Source organism: Cygnus atratus, chromosome 1 (assembly GCF_013377495.2).
Source record: "Cygnus atratus isolate AKBS03 ecotype Queensland, Australia chromosome 1, CAtr_DNAZoo_HiC_assembly, whole genome shotgun sequence".
Taxonomy (NCBI): domain Eukaryota; kingdom Metazoa; phylum Chordata; class Aves; order Anseriformes; family Anatidae; genus Cygnus; species Cygnus atratus.
The window spans coordinates 73,621,515-73,644,523 of NC_066362.1; the positions used below are offsets into that span (position 1 = coordinate 73,621,515).

Genomic DNA, 23,009 nt, shown 5'->3' on the forward strand with positions numbered 1-23,009 from the left:
CTCAGGTGGCCAAGAAGGCCTACAGCATCCTGGCTTGTATAAGAAGCAGTGTGGCCAGCAGGACTAGGGAAGTGATTGTCCCCCTGTACTCGGCTCTGGTGAGGCCGCACCTCGAGTACTGCGTTCAGTTTTGGGCCCCTTGCTACAAGAAGAACATGGAGGTGCTCGAGAGAGTCCAGAGAAATGCAACGAAGCTGGTGTGGGGTCTGGAGAACAAGTCTTAAGAGGAGCGGCTGAGGGAGCTGGGGTTGTTTAGCCTGGAGAAGAGGAGGCTCAGGGGCGACCTCATCACTCTCTATAGGTACCTTAAAGGAGGCTGTAGAGAGGTGGGGGTTGGTCTATTCTCCCACGTGCCTGGTGACAGGACGAAGGGGAATGGGCTAAAGTTGCACCAGGGGAGGTTTAGGTTGGATATTAGGAAGAACTTCTTTACTGAAAGGGTTGTTAGGCATTGGAATGGACTGCCCAGGGAAGTGGTTGAGTCACCATCCCTGGAGGTCTTTAAAAGACGTTTAGATGTAGCCCTTAGTGATATGGTTTAGTGGAGGTCTTGTTAGTGTTAGGACAGAGGTCGGACTAGGTGATCTTGGAGGTCTCTTCCAACCTAGACGATTCTGTGAAGTAATAGTAACCTGATATGTGGATTTACAGTGCTTAGGTCTTGGTAAACTTGTCTTTGTAACTAAAACTTAAGTGACTCAAACGATACAATTTCCACCTTTATTTTTCTTTAAAAAAATCCTGTTATATACCTCACTAGTCTATATTTAGTCTGTTGCAAACAGTATCAGCACAGCATGAGAAAGAAATAGGAACCTTAATCTGCATTACTTAGGACATTGCGCTAACAAGACAGCTTTATAACATCTAGAGCATATTCAGTCTGCATGGAGAACTTAGATGTAAGGGACTACCAGGCATGATGTCTTTCCTTGCCCTGTCATAATGAGTGCTTGGAAGCTTTACATCCTTCATGCACACAAGGGAAGCAGCTCAGAGATAGGCTTAGCACCAATGCAAAGGACAGCATAATTGTAGTGGTACAGAGCTGCATTACTACAGGTTCAGGACAGGGTCCACCTTTTCCTTTCTCTAGTTTCAACCCAGCACATCAAGAAAGACTCTGAAATAATCCACCCTCCTCATAATCCAATCTCTCTTCTGTAGATGAAGGAACCCATCTCACTCTACTGAGCAAGGTGTTGACACAGCAGCAACATCTATTCACCAAGCCCCGACTGACTGTACTGGTTGAAACCACTACTGGGACCCCCCCCCTCCCTCCCCCCAATATTGCTGTAGAAGGTTTCAAGCGCATGTGCTAGCAAACTGTACTGTGCGTGCCAGCTAATAACACCTCCTGGAGAGCCGAGTCTCTTACCTGACTCCTTCATTGAGGTTGTAAAGTTCATGGTCCGGGAGACCCTTACGCTGGAACACTGCAATTACTCCATTGTGGATACTGAAAGAGGACAGGAGGAGTCATTAGCACTAGATCACATTTTAGAAGAATATCAATTCCACAGTAAGGCAAATACATATTCCCAGACACTGCAGAACATTTCTGAAAGTAGCAGATGATTGCTGGTGCTCAGTCTCAGATGCCTTAAAGGGAATTGTTCTCTAGAAAATAGATGACATTGTTGAAAACAATTTTTTTATCTATTTTTTCCAACTTCAAAAGTTATACCTCTGAAATCAGTAATTTCAGAAAAATTAGGTTCATATATTTTAGGTAATTAAGTATAACTTTTAGCACATTAAGTATAAGTATAGTATATAGGTATATACTATATATAGTATATATATAGTATATAAGTATATATATTTAGTACGTTAAGTATATTTTTGTCTCTGTGAGCTCACCACAGAGACAATCAACACCTTCACTGTGAGATCTGTGATGATCTTTCTGGCATTGTTGGCATCTGTTTGTCTGAGTTATGGTTACCTGATTTCTTTATCAGCAAATCAGCATTTGTCAAGTCTGGACACCGCACCTGAACTTTAATCCACAAATAATATATCCCTTTACTAGAACAGGGTTACTGGAATCTCAAAAATGGTTAGTTCTTTGAAAAAATATAAAAGGCAGAAACACTAGACAATTATGAATTTCAAGCAATTTAATCACTCTCTTATTCATTTTCAAAAATGAAGCAATAAATAGAAAAGGGCTATAATTTACAGCATTATTAGCTACAAAGACTGCTTCGTATTACCTTTTATTTATTTCTCAAAAATGTATGATGTTGCTTCAGCTAAAGAAAAATCAAGGCTGCACTGAAAGAACATAAGTCTAGAGTTTCTAAGGCAGACAGCCTTACGAAGCAATGTGCTAGGCACAGGCCAACCATCTGTCCTACAGAAATGCTCCCTTTTCATTTTCAATGCTATTTGTAACTGTTCTGTAAGCAGATGTTGCTTAGTGGTGGGTGATTTCTCCTTCAATCAGCCACAACTGAAGACAGGATTGAGGGCAACAAAGTCCTCTAGCTCAACAGAAAGTCACATACCCAACACCATCTATCCATGGGGCGGATGTCCACCTGCTTCACAAATTCTAAGATATGAATGGCAAAAACCTGCAAAGAGTTGTATGTTTTATAGGGCAACCCACATGCTTGGAGGGGGGGATGTTTGCTAATCCCATGAATTTAACAAAACCACACCACAAAGGGTTACTGAAATGAGTAAGTGCTTCAAGATGAAGCTCTGAAACTCCTGAAACACACATGACACGATTAACGTAATGACACATCAGCCTAAACTGAGCTTAGGTCTGAGGACAAAGGTAAAGAAATGCCAACAAAAGGTGAGACCAAATCTGTTCTAGCATTAGCAGAAGGGAGGTAGAAGTCTCCTTCCTTTCTCCAACCCAATGCTATCTTTTACAGCTTCTCAGCAGATTTCATCTTGGATTCCAAAGGAAAAGGAGACTCATGCAGTCTCTGTCTGTCAGCTAACTCTCACTCCCCCACTCTTGGAGCAGCTTGGCAATTTCTACCACATTTAACCATGGAGCTAAAGTCCTCAAACACTACAGTCTTCCAGGTTTCAGCTAGGGAAGAAGGACCATCTTCTAGTGACTCCGCCAAGAACATACTGAAGGGTAAGTTCAGCCTTTACTTGACAGGGAAGGACACAGATGCTTTACCTTCCTGATGCTAGCACAGAGGAAAGCAGCCTTTATTAACTCTGCTGCTCATAGTACTGCCACGTGGTTTCTAATACAACTGTTTTATCGAAATAACCATCATGCTCCCTGACAGTAATTTTAAGTTACTTCATTTCTGTCTGCCTCAGTTAGCCTATGTGTGAAATAAAGATGACAATCACTGAAGGGTGTTTTAAGATATAGTTATGAAATGTGTAATAAAAGCAAGAAGTAGTAGTGTGATTATCAATAGCAATATTACATGCCGTCACTGTGGTTAATGGACAGCTTCTTCACATTTTCACTGTTTTTTCTTCTTCCCTCACAATCCTGCTGACCACAAAAGGAAAATACGGATTTTGGGGTGTGGCTCTTCCTACTCTATTTTGCACCTGAGAAAAGGAGATTACGCCTTCGGGCTTACTCAGAAAAAATACAGGGAGAAGTCTTCTCGCTCCGCACCATCCATATCCTTGTGCAGCTCTCATTCTGCATTCACCTCCCAGCCTGTACTCAGCAGGAGCGAGCAATAGCAGCAACCAGGGGTGCTCAGGAAGCACGTCTGGGGGCCACAAACTTGAATCTCACCCCTAGGATATCCAATGAAAAGATCTTCCTGCAATCAAAAGCTACACTGTACACACCCTTCATGAGCTTTGGTTTTACCCACGACTCTGCAACAGTATTTTTTGGAACTTTGCAGCTGATCTTCCCCTGCCCATGCTGTGCTGGAATCTGATGCAGTGGAGCAACAACCAGCTTCTGAGCCCTGGAAGGCAAAGCAGGACCAGATTTGCCTGGAGGTACCAGGATTTGGGGTTGGCCTGTCTTGTGAAGAAGAGCTAAAGGTGAGTTCATAAGGTCTCTCCTTCCTGCTGGTAGGAGAGCTCAGTAGGCCTTCCAGATGGATTCAACGGCATCCTGCAAGTCCAAGAGATCACTGCAGCATCACAGCAAGGCTTGATATTTGCCCACTTAGAGGGGGATGTGGAGGGTGCGTGGAGATTGCAGGCACTCATGTTAAACCTTCTCGGGTCCCCAATTAGACAACCCCTTGTAATGCTTGCTGGGAGCAGAGGAGGGGGCTGGCAGGTAAAACTATGCTATTCGCTGACAGATTAGAACTGCAGACCCAACAACACTCAACAGCAAAGAGAAGCACTGCCAGAAAAGCTCGTCTGCATCCATCTGTGGAAAAACAAAATTAAAAGTGGCAGGTGAAGGATATGACCCACTGTGGAGAAATGCAGAAGCACATCAAAATAGGAATCCTTATCCTCTTCTCTCTTCTGCTCTTTGACAAGGTGTTAAGCACTCTCCTGCACACGGTGGTCCTACTTTCCCTCAGGTACTTACATGCACAGACACACACTGATTGTCTAACCCAGCTTATTTTGGCTGGCTTAAACAGCCACATTTCTTTTTGGTTATTTGAAAATCGGCAGCTAAATGTCTCTGGTATATAGTGAAGTGACTTGGGTATTTTAACATTATGAGTCATATGCGAAGTATGATTAACGTAGTGAATAAAACAAGCAGTCTTTATACACTCTTCTGATTGGGAAATGAACTTTGCAATGTTCCCCACCATCCTTCTGCAGAGAAGAATGACTAAATCTTTCTTAGAAGCCAGTGTGCTCTCTCGCTTTCTCTCTGGCACTCCTTTCTAAACAAGGGGGAGGTTTTCTCTTTCCAGATTAGCAGGTCCACTATTACTCCTCAAAGAAATAATGCAGAGCAGGATTTTTTTAATGAGAACTACAGGGGACAGGCTGCAAGCATCTAAGTTATTGCCTGTGTAGTAGAACTGCTCCTACCTAAAACATCCTAGTGGTGATCTTTTCATCTGCCTGGGACGTTCCTTGTAGTGAGGGAAGGCTGCCTTGTCCACAAAAACAAGTCTTGGCCCTGCTGCATTGACCACCTGCCATTCCTTCCATGTCAGACAGCAGTGCTTTCGTGCAAGGATGAATGTCCCAGCCTGCAGGCAGTGTGGGCATGCCACTGTGATCTCAACACTTGCTTGGGAGGCAGCAAAGAGGAGTCAGAATAAAAGGTATGCTATCAGCAGTGTAAGTTGGTGTCAGTATAATAAAAAGCTAGCTTCAATCCTCTTAGTAAACTTAAGCTAATGAAAAGAAACAAAAACCCAAACAACCCTTGCTTAAATCAAAGTAATGCTATGGTTTCTCTAATGAGTGATTGTTTAAAAAGGGTTTAGTCGGAACACTACAACCTTTTGGTGCAAAGAAAGTCTGAGATGCTGCTTACACAAAAAAGTCATGCAAGATGCTTGAGGTGGGTGGATCACTTGTGACTGCAACCAGCATCCACTGAGGCTTAATTAAATGTAATTAAACTTACATTTTAATAGTCAAGCTAAATTGGAAATGTTTTGCAAACTCCCTTCTGTAACTCTTTTACAACACGCAAGTTAATAATGGGTGCACTCACGCCCTGATATGAACACCTTCCCCGCAGTTACTGTGCGTATAAATGCGTGCTCAACATCATGCACAAGAATAAAGCAGAAGAGAGAAGACAAAAAAAAAAAAGAGTCCAAAAGAGACTAAAAAAAAGTCTCTTCCCAGACCGCCTATATTCAGTACTGAATAAGGTTGCAATCTCCAGTCAAGACCAGACACCATACAATTTTATGTCCAGGGTTATGAATGTTTCTGGTATGCTGTATTGTACCAAGAGACACATTTTCTACATAAATGCCAATGTGATCTCCTACTCCTGCAGCACCACACTTTCTCTTGTTTAAGGAAATGACCAATTTCTCAAGGACCCCCATCAGTACCTTCTGGTGGAGAAGGGGACTAGGAAGCTCTGTGCACCTGAGCAGTGCACATTTGAAACAAAATGCACCACTCATAGAATCATAAAGGTTGGAAAAGACCTCCAATGGCACTTCTTGAAAGCACAGAATCAATGCATATGCCAGTTCCTCAACTGGTACGTGTCCGTGCACTAAGACACATTGTGTGGGCACCTCTTCATACAAATGTATGTCATGGGCCATTCTTGGTCTAAAGACGATGGCTGGTATCCGCAAGAAGAAAACATTTTGAGAAACTAGCAGAGGAACAGGAGGAAGCCTGGGAGGAGGCACAGACATGGGTATTCAGGGAAGAGAGATGAATACCCAAAGTAGGCTGAGTCTAGGACTGGAAATCCAGATCAGGAAACTGCTGAGACCAGTTTTAAGTAGAAAATGAAAGTCTACAAAAACTTCAGACCTTGGCAGAGTTGTGTCAATTCTGCCAGTGTTTCAATCCTGAAGTGAGAGAAGAAGAAAAAAAAAGGACCAAAAATATTTTGATAAGGGCTTTTTTTTTTTTTTGCCCTGTAGAATTAAGACAGAACAGCAGGTGGCTCCAGCAATATATTGCACTTTATCTATCCCTTGGTTGCCACAGATTGCAGCTGACAGCCAAAACGGAACTAAGGATAGTTGAGCAAGTTCTCACAGCAGCAAAAATCAACCCAGCAGACTAAGAAATTTCGGCTTGTTGCAGAGACTACTCATTCTGGGTTTGCCCAGTTCTCCAGAGAAGGTGGCAGGTCCAGAGCTCTGGTTCTGCCACCCAAAACATGGGGAGCGACAGCTACAGCACACACAGCTCATGCTTCCCCACAATTTGCTTTAGCAGAAAGGGATCTGGAAGGTGTAAATCCACAAAGCACAGAGTTTGACACTCACTGTTGACACTCCCAACCAGCGTAATAGCATGAGTGCCAAGACCAGGAGGGTGTGGTTTATTATTCTGATTTTTACCTGACAGAAAGCCACTGCCTGTACAGCTCGATATCATCAATGCATACATTTTGCTTGAGTCACTAGCTGACCACCAGACACCAGTGCCTTTTGTGAGTGGGAGGCTGGCTCCCTCCAGCCCTTAAATACCACCCTTGTTCTTCCACTGATGCTCCTAAGAAGGAAAAACTATAGTGATCAAAGCACTGTTTTCTGCTGGGTCAGAAACGGTTTGTCTGCACGGCTGAGGACCAACTGCAAAACTGGGCTGGACCAGGTCACAGTCCCTCCAGTTCAGTATTGCATGGCAAAGCAGGTGGTATGGCCCAAGCTTTTACTTGTGCACAGCAGGTAGGTAATTTTTGTTCTCTAAAGCAGTCACTATGTTTGTATGCAAGCAGCATGTGTAAAAATACCACTGCATTTTTTATTCAATGTTCATAAATTCTCCTTTTTTAAATGCTCCAGGTGAAGTTGGTGAGACAAAAAAAACAACAATACTGCATGAATAATCACTCTCTGTTAGTAATGGAGAGTTAAAGGGCAATGTTTTTGAAAGAGACTAAATAACAGGGCTCATCTTCCTTTGGACAGCATCTGGAATAGCTAATTCACAGTAACTAACCTGATAAACCCCCTTGAGGACACCCTTGCTCCAGAATAAACACTCATTTTTCTGAATTAGCTTAATCCAACCTGGGAAATCCTACTTTCAGAACAGTTTCAGTCCAACTGGACTTCCACAGGCTTTGTCCCTTTCAAAAATAAGATTGCAGCTGCTAGTTCACTTATGTTTTGGAAATTTCTACCCAAGGTAAAGCAATCTGCAAAGACTGATAGGCTGCAATTATGCACTAGATCATTTAACTGAAAATAAGCTGGTCTGCAAATTTTCTCTTCAAAAAGTTTTGGAGACATTAGTTCATTAACTTCACCAGCTATATACACTACTTTTAGTTATGAAGAAGTTGAGACAGACAGGTGAAGGCACTTCCCTGAGGTGCTACCAATAGTTAATATTTCTACAGAGTGTAAGACTACAGACATTTTGGCTTCCAATCAAACCTGCCTTCAAACAAGTATAGATATATCTGGAGGGCTACAGGGAGCAATAATTCTTTCCCCACATACCACTTTCTGTTACTGTAATCAAGGCTAGGCATACTGCACAGCACGGTGGTGGCTTGGCAAAGTGGGAAGTCCCCTGTTCCCCTTCCCCACCCCACAGCTTGTCTCTGGCTGCACCCCGTGCACACAGAGAGGAGAGGAGAATGCTCCCAAGAGGTCTCCATCTGAAGGTTCACGAAAAAAGAAGCTTGTCCTCCTCATACAGGCAGGCATATTTCAAAATATTTCTAAATAAACACTAAATATTGGAAGAAAGAAAATTTCCCAGTAGAAGCAGTAGATAAATATGCTGGTCTGGATCTTTTTCTCCACTACAAAAGCCTCACTGTGATCCGAGAAAAACATTCACATTTAATTAGGAAATGAAATATGTTTCCTGTGACTGTCATATTACAGCAAGTTATAATGCATATTACAAGCCTGTAAAATTACCCCAAAACCATTAAACTCCTTCTGATTCTGCATGTCTCCTTGGCTTTACTGCTGGTCTCACTACTGTAACAGGCGTCTCATCTTTGAGTTCTTCGCATTTTCATCACTACCTTATACTCCTTCAGCGTTTCCGTCAACATTCCCCATTTTCATGCAGCAAAGAGGACAGAAGAGCCTTTCACTAGAGCCACAGCAGAGCTCAGGCAGCACCAGCCCTGATTAGGCAGTCTGCGCTAACTCAGTCAGAATGAAAACCTCTCGATGGATTTTATTTGCCCTGAGAGGAGCCACCCCCGGGCAGCAAGCTCAGGATTACAAACCCCATGTTTTTCAGTCCAATTGGTTTAGTCAGCATTGAGCATTCATTTTTTGCCTGAAGCAGGAGGGGCGGGGTGGAAGGAACTGAAGACAATGCTAGTGAAAAAATCTAAGCTATTTTAATCCAATGCAAATTCTGTGAGCTGTAATGAAACTGTATTGTTCCACTATGTTGCTGAGGGTTGCTAGTTAACATGCAACCGGTGAGCTGCTTAACTGATCTTTTGGGGTTCATGGGAAAGCAAACTCGGAAGAGGCGGTGATATAAAGTCTGATTTGCATAGTAGTAAAGAGCAGATCAGCACCGACCTCCCTTTGATCTAGCAATGTCAAGAAGTTTTACAGCACTTTAGCTGGGAGGTGAAGGAAAGATATCAGGGAGGAAGAAACCATCCTCGCTAGCAATGAGCACTACATGCCTCCTGCAAACCCAGCCCGGTCATTAGGTTCCCTGGGTCTCTGAAAGCAACAGGCATCCACTGCAGTGAACAGTCTCCGGGCAGAGACTGCTCTGTGCAAAGCAGAGGTGGTGGAGGGGACGGCACCGGGCAGCCAGGCTGCGATGACACAACATCTGATTGCAGAAGAACAGCTGCATCTGTCCTTGGCAGAGACAGCCCACATTGACGTTGCAAATATCTGCGGAAGATCTTACCAGCATGGCTCCACCAGCTTGGCCATGTTCCTGTGCCTAGCCAACATCCTTGCTCCACCTCAAAGGGCTGACCTTCAGCACCACATCATCAGTCTCACATGGGGCAGGGCCTGCCAGGGGATTGCACTCTCCCACTCCCCACATCAGTTTTGGTGTACTGGGTTGAAAGCCTCTTTCAAAAGCAGATACTTGCACCCCACGCCCAGGCACAGCTGCTAACATTAAGCAAGAAACTGGCAGCATATTTAAATATAGCACAGCCAAGCTTGTGAGAGGGAAGAGCTCTTCTGGTGTGTCTCAACTTCCTTGATCAGCGAGATCTCGTGCTCAGTACTGCACAGAATCGAACAGCACAGGCAATTCATTCACATGGAAGGACAAATATTTCCACAAGCCAATGCATGGCATGCTGGCTCTTTGTTGGGGCATTTTAATTTTGCAGAGGAAAAAGCATCCTTCCACAGCCCAATATTTTCAAACCCCACACGAGATTTCAGTGAGTCAGGGGCTCAATCTGATGAACACCAGCTCTGTCCAGGCCAGGCCCTGTTACACATGCCATGCACGCGGGCGACACAGGGAAGCTACCGTGGACAACTTCCTAACATGACTAATCCCACATCATTTCAGCCATGACTTTCCTGAGGATAAGTTCCAATTCCTCAGCCTGCAGAATACCTGAGCTACAGACCAAGGCAGGCTACCAGCCTGGGTTTGTAGCTACCAGCGACACGACTGCTCGCGGGCACCTGTTCCAGTAACAGCTGCAATGTGGCAGCTCTTTGGCCATTTTGATGTGACAAATACAAGTCCATCTCGCTGACTGACCGACACTTTTGTCAAGCGCTATGGCTGTCCTGCCCAAATTAGAGCTAACAAACTCTCCTTTTGCCCTGTCTCACTTAGTAAAACCCTTCAGTTTGGATTTCTTAGCAAATACTGGTGAGAACAAGAACATTTCCCGCTTCCAAGGAGGACTTCCAGCTGGTCCCTCAGCCCACCCCACTCTCTGCTCCAACCTGCCTCCACGGTGTGCTTCCCACCAGACCTGGCAATGTTCGTCCCTGTCAGCACACCACCGTGAACAAGCTTTGAGGATCCTACTCAGGCACCTCGGTTTACACCAAGCAGCAGCTTCCCTCCCTGCTGACTCCTGTGGGGCTACAGAGCAAGCAAAGCCCTAGCTGGCATGAGCCAAGGTGGCCAAATCCTGCCCTAAATATCACTGTCATCCAGACAGTGGGAGCACCTCTGGGACATTTAAATAGCACCATTTTCTGAGCAGAAATGTCGTCTCTTTCATGACTGGCACGGTTTCACTGCTTATTGTGCTGCTGGTGGTAAGCAACTAATTCATAATACAGATATGAATACACAAATCAAGGGGTGAGAGGGAAGGAAGATGTGGTATTTTAAAATTCTTTTTTTTTTTTTCCACAAAACTGAAATACCTTTAAAAATGTGTCTGTAGTTCCCTAATATTTTTCTTCCTATGATTCCTCCATGTAATTATAAAACATGAATGACACTTTCCATGCTGTGACCCAGGAAATGACATTTCATTTTCAAAATAGGCAAAAGAATATAATCCCTAAAGACTTACTCATCTTTAAGAGTGTCCTTAAACGGTTGTTAAGATGCTTTCTGAATTTCTGTACTCATTCACAAGAAAAAGTTTGCGTGTTTTTTATCGAACAGTAATAAAATTCAAATGTATAAGCACAGCAAAGAAAACAATCGAGGACTAGTCTTCCCTGTCCAAAGTGCATGTGCTTACACACACACACAGACACACACAGCTTTTTGCATTCAAGTGAATAAATTGAGTACTTTATTGTATCTGTATCAATAATCAGCAATATATATAGTTATGTAGATAAAAATATATACAAATCTTAATTTTTATAAAAAAGTCAAATAAACCAAATCCCCTTTAAATGAGGATATCGAGACAGTTGCAAAGACTTATTTGTAGCTGGATCCTTTGAAATGAGCCCTTGTCCACCACAAGGAAGAGCAGGCTGAGCCATCTGCAGGCAGCACTGCTTGCTATCAGCCCTGAGAGAAAGGCTAACAGCACGGCAATAAAAGCTACCCTGGCCTTTTCCTCAAGCACACATGCCACGTAACTTACCGAGGCAGGAGCCTTGGTGTGCTGTAATCCACCCCAGCTGGGAGCGAGCTGCCCTGGGGTGCCAGCCAGCCAGAGGCTACCCGTACCTTCACTGCAGCAGCGGTGCGGGAGCGAAGGGCGACTCAGGGGGGCAGGACACTGTGCAAGACCTTACCTGTTCCAGGTAGCATTGGAGCAGGCCCGTCGCTGCTGGGTCCCCCGCTCATCCAAGGCTGCCTGCTCTCTCTTGCCCAGATCACTGAGGCTGGGCGAACTCATGAACTTCAACCTGCGAAGAGTCCTCATGGTCAAACGTGTGTTTGCGCGTGGCGGCTACAGATACACCATCCTGTTTACACACACACACACGCAGCTGGAGCAGCAGCAGCAGCAGCAGCAATGCCAGCAGTTCCCTCCGTTTGCTGTTCAAAAAAGAAACTTAAAAAAAAAAGAAGAGAGAACCAGTCTCTACAGAGCACACCTCTGCCAGCAAGAAAACAAACCTTTAATCAGATCAACTCTGACGTCATGAACTGTGGTTAATAATTTCTCCAGGCCTTTTAAAAAACAAAAGTTGAACTCCCGGCTGCAGCTCAGGCACTCTGAAGGGGCCCCTTCCAACCAGCAGCTGCCCAAAGCACGAGGGCTGACCCCACCCCGTCCCTGTCCCCAGAGTCAAGGATCTGCACTCGTGCCATGGGGTGCTCCACCTGCCCTAGGACCTGCGCTTCCCCTCGGGTGTCTCTGGGGGCTCTGCCAGCACTCCTCAGCCTTGCTCTCTCTCTGCACTCATGAATGGAAATGAAACTGGAGGGCAACTGACAAAAAACACAAAACAACAAAACAAAAACTAAACCAACAACAACCACCCAAGCAACCAATACTGATGCACTGAGACTTTATTGGAAAGTTTCATAACTGCCTGTGCCCTGCCACGTTACGACACTGCACACAGGCGCTCTCGCTGCCTCGCTCATACACAGACATGCACACACTCCTGTGCTCTGCTCAGGCACAGGCGTACTGTTTCTACAAAAACCCCAGGTGTCTTATCTTCAAAGGAAAATCTCTCTGACTGCAGCGCTGGAGCTGAAAGCTATGCTGCTATAAGCCCCTCGCCCATGTTAAGCTCACTGTCACTCACTCCAGGTTCTGCTCTACATCCAGGAATGCCTTGCTCATTGGCTGCGAAGTAACATGACAAAACTGCGATCAGCTTCCTCAAAAAACAAATGGCTTGTAACAGACCAAACCAGAGCACGAGAACCGCTCTTCTATTGTTGTGGCGTTTGTCTGCAAATAGTCTGGTGGTGAAAGCTGTGAGGGCTCCTCGCAGAGTCACCTTGCAGAGAAGGGGGCTGGAATACAGCACGACTTATTTCTTTTTCTGCTCACTTTCTATTTCCATCTGTGATAATCTGTCACCTAGATCCAGGCTGTACTTGGATTTGTTTGCATTCCAATACTATCTCAAAGCTTTCATTACTGAAGAACTGATTTTTTCACAGCGAGATCTGCCCTCTGTGCATCAGTTCTTGAAATGCTTTAATAAAAACTGATTCTTCTCACTACTCGCCAAAGCTCAGCTATGCTATGCTTATCATACATAAATATTTACTTCCCTGATTTATATTTGGTATTACCTTCATGAGAAGCAGTAGCAGAACCACTTGGGAAAAAAACATTATGTTTACCTTGCACTAGTTATAGTAATAGTAGCTTTATCCAAATGCTTGGATTAGTGTTAATATTGAATGTACTTCCCAACCCAAAATCTGAACTATACAAATGCATAACACAATAGAGGGTATATTCCAAAGCATTTCACTTTGGAAGGGACCTACAGCTCCAAATCTAACTTATGGACATAAGCATTGCTATCCCTGGTCTCCTCCAGATGTTTAAATCCTTCAAAAAAAAACAAAAAACAATGCACTATGTACACAGCAACAGAAGGAAAACAAACACAACAATATATCACTGTATTCTACCGAATGAGATGGCTTCTATGGCATACAAATCAGTGACCAAAATAGATACAGCAGAACACTGCTTTGTTCAAACAGGATGAAGGGTGCTCAATTTTTGTGGATAATACAGCCAGGGAGAGCTGGGGAACACAACACAATCCAAGTTTTGCAGATAAATGTGCATCTATGCTGCTACGGGAAACAACTAGTTAGATAAACCTGTGGCAATATAATTCCATCTGATTTCATTTTCCACCCAGCTTGGTTGCTTTTCTGCTGCTCACTTGCTGTGAATTTGATAGGCCTTGCAAATGGTATTATACTGGATTAAACCTCTGGAATTTTTAACTCTTTGATTCTTTGGCAGCACCGGAGGCTTTATAAACTGCACCCTGATGATGCCGGTATGCCAGCAGCTACATAACAATGTTTCATCTGCTTTTTAAATTTTATTATTCCTCAAAATTCTCAACTTGCTAAAACGCCCAAACCCAAGGAGCTGCTGTGTCAACCTTGGATATGCAAGACAATGCTGCAAAAAGCAGTACTTGGCTTTCCCATAAAACACTGAATCCCAAGAGAAAGAAAAAAAAAATCTCTTTCTCTCTGTACGTTGAAATACTACACCTATAGAAGTCAGACTATTTTTATGCCTCCCCATCAATCTCCTTAACCAGTACTAGACACAGTGTCTACGCAAGCACAGAGCACATGGGAGAAGCAGCATTCCTGTTTCCTAAAAGATTTCTGATGGAGGTAACAGAGGGCAGGCTTTGTCTACGCTTCCTACAATTCCACCTGATCAAATGTTGACTTATGATAAAAATCAATCAGTCTCAACAAGGGTTACCTCCACCCGCAATTACAGAGCAATACTTCACACTTATATTGTGCTGTGCATCCACAGGCATCCTTGACTTCACGGCATTCATTAATTCAGACTGAACAGCTCTGGGGTACTAAGGTAAAACACACGTCCCACACTCCAGCATTCACAGTGAAGAAGAGAAAGGTGACGTGACCTGCCTGGGCTACCTGGTGAGCGGGTGGCAGGGATGCCAAGAGAACCCAGGACCTCAAGCCACCATTCCAGCACGCTTCAGAGGGGACAATGCGGGGCCGGGGCAGCCGGAGGGCAGTGAAGAAGGCTGAGCTCCTCACCAGGGCTTGCAGGACAGCCGCTCCTCCGAAGGCACTTCTGAAGAGAGTTGCCGCAATCCAGCACTGCTTCGAGACCAGGGAGCTATCTGGCAGGGGCTGCTCGCTATTGGCCACCAAGAGGGGTAAGAGCACTGACCGGGCTAATTGGGAGCGAGGGGAGGGCAAGCGGGGACCCTCCATGGGCTCAGTAGCAAATACTACAAGCTTCTTAAATAGAACAACTGTGCTCAGCACATTTGCAGAGCTGAGACTGTAAAGTACTGTTACACTAACTCGTTTAACCCCACCACGCAGTACACTGTGCTAACACTGTTTTACTCTCAAGGAATCTGCGGCTCAAAGGTTAAGTGATTTAATCAAAGCCCCGCAACAATCTCAGTGTGGCAGGAAAATCCAGCCCTAGAGCCTGCTCCCTCCCTTCCCCTCCAACATCTCTCCTCATAAAAGCAGGCCTAGTCTCTACTAGAAACTACTCTTTCATCTCTGGGCCGCACATCCTGCAGGTGACTGCAAGGTAAGTCCCTCTGCCTCCATGGTGCCGGAGATGAAGGGGGAATCCTGTATATGGGTACAGCATTCTGCTCGCCTGGAGATGCCTGCTGCCTTGAAGCCTAAAACAATGCACAAGGACATGAATACATGCTGACAATCCAAGAGGTTTTACACTATTATTACAAGGCAGTGCTAGCATACAGACCCAGGACCTTGGAGCATGCACAGCTTATGAAATAATTGCCAGGGGTAACTCTGCAGCTACCTACTGGTATGCCTGTAACGCCTGCACCGTTCCCACTGGAAGCTGGGACTGAAAGTCTGGGCTGCTGCCCTCTGCAAATGTTAAAAAATAAAATAAAATCCAGACAGAGCTCCCCAAACACTCTCTTGCTTTCAAAAGAATGTGATGTACCAAAAAAAAAAAAAAAAAGAAAAAACCTACACTGTTTTTACTTAACATATTAATCTTCACAGTACAATTTTGCTGTCTTCTTACAAGTTTCCTGTTGACTGTGGTGAGAGGGGAAAGGAAGCAAAAAGTAATGTTCATGAGCAGGAACATGAAGATATTCACAGTTATGTGAAATTCATAATAAAGCTGCCAGTGCTGTGACTACTACAGGTCAACGTGTCTCTGGCTGTACTCTTCTGCTACTGCAAGGACAGGTTAACACTTCAGCGGGAATCGTGTGAGTGTGGGGATGCAATCAGGAAGAGAATTTGCTAGGTCAGCTTTATCCACCATAGCCTTGGCATTTAAAAAAAACAACTCAATAAATATAAATTTTAACTGGGGAAAAAAAAAAAAAAAAGCTAATTCACTTTATCTCCCTTCTTCTCATTAGGGGAAGACAGCAGAAACCCCTATGGAAATGCCGAACAGTGCATGCTCTCCAAGAGGCAAAGCGCACCTATGGCAGAAAGGAGTTAAAAGCCTCCCTAGCCAAATGCACTGTAGTTTTTCATAAAACACACCACAAAATTCAGGGCATGCCTCAACATATGCCAAATCTCAGGAATTAGTCTTCTGAAAAAAAAACACACTTAAAGGTGCAGCACGTCCTGCTGCCCTAGCGGGGGGGGGGGGGGGGCGACTGAAGGGGAGAGGGAGATGTGACCACCAGGAAAAATGTGTAAAGAGTGGAGGGGGAAATGAAGTCGCAAACCTTATGACTCACCAATTCCTTTGCTACAATAGCCACATAAAGCTCTTTTATCATCAGAAAACAAAGGATAAAGAGAATAAAGGAAGTATGAAACCACACAGGGTCTATTTGCACCCTTCCCCCTCCATCCCACTCACACTGCAACCTCTGGAGATACAGAAAATCTCAAGGACAATTTCTGCCTGGCATTTATTGAGGCTGGTTATAGGATAGCCTTGGTTTTGCTAGCTATTTATTTTGGCCCTAACCACAGCCCCACACTGATTTATAGGAGGGCACCTATAAGGTGGCCTTACTGGGCTGCCTCCCCAGCCTTCACCAACGGAGCCCCTCTTAAGGCAGAGCTAGGACTTCTGCTCTTCAGCTGCCCACAAGACACACACAGGGTTTCTTTGTATTTTACCTTGTTAGAAAGAAGAAATGCTAGAAGACAGTATCCCTCCTACCTAAACAAGCAGGAGAAGGCAACCCCTCAGAACAGCCCTTTGACTATTGCTAGAAAGGGATGTCCTGCCTCCCTTGCCATTTTTGCAGCAACACCCACAAGCACAGTCCATCCTACAAAATTTCAGACCCAACTCGCAGGCAGCCAGAGCTGCTGCAGTTCCACTGCCTGCCTTGGAGATAGACCAATTTCCATCAACTAAGGACACCATAATCATTACAACCTGTGGAGGATCAGGGCACATTTCCTAGGTATTCCCATAACAGTTTTGTTCAGCATGTGGCAGAGCAGCATGAACATGCCTAAGAGACTTCCTCAGCAGACATAGAGACCTGCGTGTGAGTAAAGGACTACAGCAACCACCACCGTCCGTTTTCTTCTCAAAGACTGGCCAAAGTCTGCTGGACATTTCTCATCTGCTTACTGACTGTTTGATCCTCTCAGTGTCCTCACCTTGATCCCTTCCTGCTCTTGTTCCTCTTGTTCTTGTGCTCCCTCTTCCTTTTTTTTTTTTTTTTTTTTTTTTGGCTTTCTTGGTTAGCTAACTCCTCAGGAGAAGGCATGGGAAAAGAAAAAGGAGACCAAAACACTGTGGTACTAAGACAGTGTTGCAAACCACTCTTCAGCTGGCTCCAAGAGAACCAAGTCTTTGACAGGTCATGAATCTAGCAATACCTAGCAATATATCTAGCAATCTAGCAATATACAGACCATCCACAAAGCATCCATGAAACCTCTTTGCCAACAGAAGTTTTCAGTTTACAGAGCACAACGTAAGCAGTTCTTAAAATACAGTAGATAGCTAAATCTTTTATCCTTATCCTTCATGAAATAGAAAACAGGAGACAATTAGGATAGGAATAGGCCCATTATACCCCCTTCCAAAAATATTAGGTTTTACATCAAAAGGCAATTCCCTCAGCTCACATGGTTCCTCATTACCTCCATACAGGCTCTGGGAATCAAAGATGGCACAGTGATCCAAATGAGTACAATGGTTACACTGGAGGAGGTGAGAATCAACGCTCTGGGTTACAGGACCTGTGCCAGTATTGCCTTCCATTCACAGCACCACCAGGGAAGGAGGTGGGCTTCCAAGAATCAGGCATGCCCCATGCCAGGTTTCACTGTTGCCCGCTCACCAAATTCACAACCCATTGCAAACAGCTCAGTTTGCACATCATACAAACTTCAAGGCAAGCACACGGCTTGGCTTTTAAATGAAGACAGGCCTGCAACTGTGATTTAGAAACTGAGGTCTCAGAGTTCTGATCAATAAGCAAATCAAGTGTTTAAAATACTTTGTGTTTTTATTACAAGATCACGAGATAGTGAAAAACTAATCTTACAAAATAACCGAGCTCATAACGCACATGACTTTTTTCTTCCTGAGCTCTATGCAAATTCTTTCCTAAATTGCCTATCTTGCATCATTTTTAATTGGATCCCAGAACACCATGACCTTGATGCAGCAGCTACAGTATCTCAGTGCTGTCTTCTACAGTTCTATATGGTACAGTGCCTTCCAAATCTGTGAACCCTGGGAGATCAGAATTGTGTGCTGTGCAGTGCTATTTTTCTTATATCCAAACATTTTGATTCAAGGTCTTCCAAGAAGGCTCTGATTGCCTTGGAAGGTCACCAAGATAAAGAACCCACTTTGGTAACTAGCTGAGTTTCTAATCAACTGCACTGGTGGCCAGCTGTTAGTTACAAGTGATATCCTGGCTTTACTATTAGTGTATAAGAATATGAGCATGGCTGGAAACATGAAGCATGCCTTGAGATTACTGCCACCTCCTGTGCATAAGTCAGGGAGGTCACTTCAGCACTGAGCAAAGCAAGAGACAACTCTGCAAATTCAAGGGATCTTTGACTCTGGTGGTACTACGCTGCTGTTACTTGAATGGCCCTATAGCTCTCTGGAACAAATCTCATAGCCCTGTAAAAGTCACAAAAGCCTAGCCTTCAATACAAAGGGATTCTTTGAAAAAAAAAAAATTATCTTTCTCCCTTAGCATCATGAGAATATATTTTCTTGAGTGGAAAAACTGCCAGAGAGGTTTTTGAGATAATCCAAAACTGTAACATCTCACTGTGTAGTCGGACTCTGTACTGTTTAGCTTGGTGGACCTTTCACAAGGAACTGAAAAATGGTGACCTTCTGCAACCTTTTCATATACACATGCTGAAACAGTCCCTGCAGACTAAGATACTGGGCAACGGAAACAGAAAGCATACAAAAGGCCTTCATGACACCAACGATTTTACACTTGTACATTTAGCAGGCCCAGCAGTATGAACTCCCTGTATATACTGTGTCAATGTTTTCTCAGCATGTTCTGGGAAATCATTTACCTCAAAGGGCAGAGCGCTGGAAATTTTTAGAATCACAAGGTCTGGCACAACTCCTTTCACTCTCACCCCAGCCCATTGGCCTGCCTAAATCTTCAGTCAGGCACCAACATGACATCACCGTTTGAGTTATCATCTGGAAGGAATGCCTCATTACCCAGAAGCTAAGGGAAATTCCATTACATTTCCTTCCAGAAAACATTTTCTTTTCCCACAAGGTATCAACAACTAGATATGGAGTTGAGGTACTCCTCCCTACCTGGAGTCTGCATGAACATCAGCAACTTCAAGCTATATTGTGGGATGCAGTGAAGAACAGAGGTGTCCTTCGCAAGTTTTGTGCATGTTCAGAAGTTTTGTCATGTCTTTCTTGATAAGTTCTGCTGCTCAAGTTTTCTTACTCGCCAGGTTTTCTTCAGTCATTTCAAAAGATATCTTCTCCAACCTCAGACTACAAAAACTTTTTTACAGCAGAGCAGTTTAAGTTCTCTAAATGTATGTATGAAAGACTAAAATTCCTGTTTTTTGCAGAAAACTGTTGGGAACCACAATGGTTTTCAGCTTCAAGGCACTGGGACGTGTGAGTCATCCAAGGTCTTTCAGACTTGCTGCTAGTGCCAGCAGTTTGAAAGCCCACATATACTGAGCTCTCCACTCCCAAGCAGAAAGCTGTAAGGATTTATCTCAGGAATGGGTTACAGATGCCTTCCTGGACAGCTGGGATCCTGGTACAGAAAGCCCTGGGTCAGGTTCCTAGGATGCATGGCTCCTTTGTACAGAAAGCCCCAGGCCAGGTAGTCCTGGGCTTATAGCCAGCATTTCCTTGCATCTCTTTATTTGAAGCATACTTCATTTTGGGAAACTGGAAAAAAGAATAAACTGAAGACCTCTAACAAATGGGGCTGTAGTCAATTCCATGCTCAAATCAGTGTCTCGATTCCTTTTGATACTTTGGCCTTTGGAAACTAGCTGGCACCAAAAGTCACCAAGCTGGTGTTTCCAAGGCAAGGCATGTCAGTAGCTGAGGAGGGCACTGAAGGAGGATGAACAGAACTATGCTTCACTGAGAAACCACGTCCTTGGTCCACTCTTACTCTTAAAAACCAACAAACACTTATGTTAGCCTTTTTTCTTTTTCTTTTTAACCCCTTCCCTGCTTTGAGTGCCCCAACTCAGTGGGCCCAGGTACAGATGTACACACCTACAGCCTGTCACCCTGCACGGGGCAAACAGCACCACAAAATGGCAGCCAGGGCCCTGGCCACTGAGACCCTCACGGCAAGGCTGGAGGTGCAGCCTGCTGGGAGGTGGCCCATGGCCTCCTGACTGGAACAGCATCACCCCTTGCAAACATTTATAGTTGACTGAAGGCAACCTGTGCTTTGCTGTGCCCCTGGAAACGGATAGCAGGGCAAAAGCAAGGGAGCTGGGATGGTGGCTGCGCTCACTGCTCCCTCAGGTCGCCCTAGCTTTTGGTGGACAAAGAAATCGCAGACCCCTCTTTGTCCCAGACACTCCTTCATCTGTGCCTGGCCAGTGAATAAACCCTCCTTTCTCTACACCCTGCTTTTGCTCTGTTCTCCACAGACAGTTGAATCTGGGGGTAGAACAGCATGATGCTTTCAAGCACTGCTTTTCCTATTCCTCCTGCTAGGGGCCTGCTGTTTGCAGCGAGAGGCACTGGTCCCGTTCCCCACCATGGCAGTGGCCTTCGACCCGCCACAGCAGCCCCAACACTGCACAGGCTCCTCCATTGCCTTTGCCAAAGCTTCCAGCAAAAGGCCTGCAGGAGCAGGCTCCCTGTCAGCAAGTCTTCACTTTTTGCCCTTCATCTGCTTTTTGCCACAACGCACATCCATAAAGATTTAGTCTCAACTGCGGTACTTTGGCACTTGCCAACTACAGGCTACCAGAAAGAAGATAAAGGGAAGCAACCTTTCCCCACAAACTTTTTTTTTTCTTCTTCTTCTTCTTATTCTCTGAGACTCCAAAAGGTCAGTTTGGGATTTAATTTTGTCCTGCGTAACGTTTTGGCTTGCTTTGTATTTATTCCAAGTGAGTTCACCCATTTCTTCTGCAGAAACAAAAGGTCATGAAACCAGTGAATTTTGTCTCTCCTAAAAGGGGCACTCCTTTCTAGGCAGTGAATTACCAATGAAGTGTACTGAAAGAGAAGAAAATGTAAAAATATATTCTGTTGCTGCTGGGCAGGTGGAACTGTAATCAGAGCTGAGTGTAATTAGAAAATGTGTAAGGATGCACTTTGGATGCTGCTTCCTTGCACCAATTCTTAAGTAATCAGTTTAATCTGATTGATGATCACAGGGAAAAAAAATGAACCAGAACTTTGTTTTTTTCTAAAAAAAATAATAATTGCTGTTTTCCTTTCTGCAATATTTGTCTATGCAGCACTAGGTGCCAGCACAAAGATTTGGAGACTGGGAGAAGGGAGGACAGATAAGGGAGAGTTGCATCACTTTATACATAAAATAAATCTAAGCCAATCCGCATTAGCTCTCAGCTAATACTCCATGTGTTAAGAAGGACATGTGTGTGTATATATATGTGTGTCATGATGTTAGCTTTATTAATGATCTGCTTTAGATATTGGCTCCAACAAATTTTTGGATCCAGATTTGAAAACTCAGAGGGATGAGAGCATCCACAATTGAACTTTTGATTCAGACTGGCATAAACAGTGTTTCAAATCCAGGATTTTGGTTCATTGACTCCATTTTAGTTCTCTTGGTTTATTAGTTCAAGAATTTAGTGTGTTGTTCGAAATGTAAATGCATCTAAACTTATTTTGCTGTAATAAAAGAGAAATTTTCTGAGTTCATTGCTCCCTACCTATGCTTTCAAATAAAAATCTTCTGGGTTCAAGCATTTTAAAGAATATTTGGCAAGACAAAATGTTTTCCAACATTACTGTAGGTACCCAATAGTCTTTAAAAAAAAAAAAAAGGTTTAAGGTCTTTAATTTTTAAAGGCTGAATCCATAACATTGTATAACTATTTTTTCCCTGTGAGAGGACCTAAACTTTTGTAACTATGAGGAAATGCATTCAAAATTGTCAGCTACTTTGTTAAGTCCTAGTTAAGAGGTTTAATGAAAATATGCCCAGGACCCACTAACATTTATCTGTGTACTTTTCTTATTATTTTATCAAGAAATGCTATCTAGTCAAAGTCTAGTGTTGAAAAAGCTAGAAAAAAAACACAATTTATCTTAAAACCAAAATACAAATTTTAAAGAAATCCCCAAGAATAATAATTTTCAAGCTCACATGATTATTTATACCCGATTCATGACATTTGAAAGCCTTATTTTGGTAATCCTCATTATTTAACTTTTGGAAGATTATTCAAAACCTCAATAAGGCGACCTGTCTTCCTTTGCTTAGCCCTATGGAAGTTGAGTTGCATTTGCATGGAGTTGGGGAAAAAAGAAAAATGAAAGATACTTTTTTCATTCTTTTACTTAAATCAGCTACATAGGTGATATTGTTATTTCAGATACAATAAGCTAGGTAAATCAACAGATGATAGAATATTTATGCTTTTATCTACTTTTCTACTGTCTGTATTTTACTGAGAAGGTAAACAAAGAAAAGGAAGAAAACTGGGAATACCATTTTAAATCATTCCTTCCTCTTGATTTAATTGTCCACAAGAGCTGAGGAAAAGAGATAGGACGCTCATGACTGCAGTGACAGCAGCGTAGTAACCTGGAGGTCAAAAGTGAAAAGTGAAATTAAGGTTGAGATAAAGGTCAGTCGCTGCAGCTTGGTCTTTGCATTTTTTTTTAAGTTAATTCAACACCAGCTACCAGGAAATGAAGTAATGGACAT

At 43.8% G+C, this 23,009-nt stretch overlaps 1 protein-coding gene across 11 annotated transcripts in view; it reads right to left on the reverse strand.

The window, feature by feature from the left end:
- The window catches only part of PRR5 (proline rich 5), an 89,820-nt gene that overhangs the window by 41,381 nt on the left and 25,430 nt on the right, over positions 1 to 23,009 (reverse strand). For 5 of the 11 annotated variants that reach the window (XM_050712725.1, XM_050712716.1, XM_050712721.1 and 2 more), the window contains 2 exons: positions 11,742 to 12,004; positions 1,382 to 1,462 (listed from right to left, as the gene is read on the reverse strand). In XM_050712725.1, the coding sequence (XP_050568682.1) occupies positions 1,382 to 1,462; positions 11,742 to 11,872 (212 nt within the window). In that variant the 5' untranslated portion in view covers positions 11,873 to 12,004. Of the gene's footprint in view, positions 1 to 1,381; positions 1,463 to 11,741; positions 12,005 to 22,790; positions 22,887 to 23,009 lie in introns of those variants that run through there. The other 6 variants (XM_035550981.2, XM_050712731.1, XM_035550975.2 and 3 more) reach the window with 4 other exon arrangements.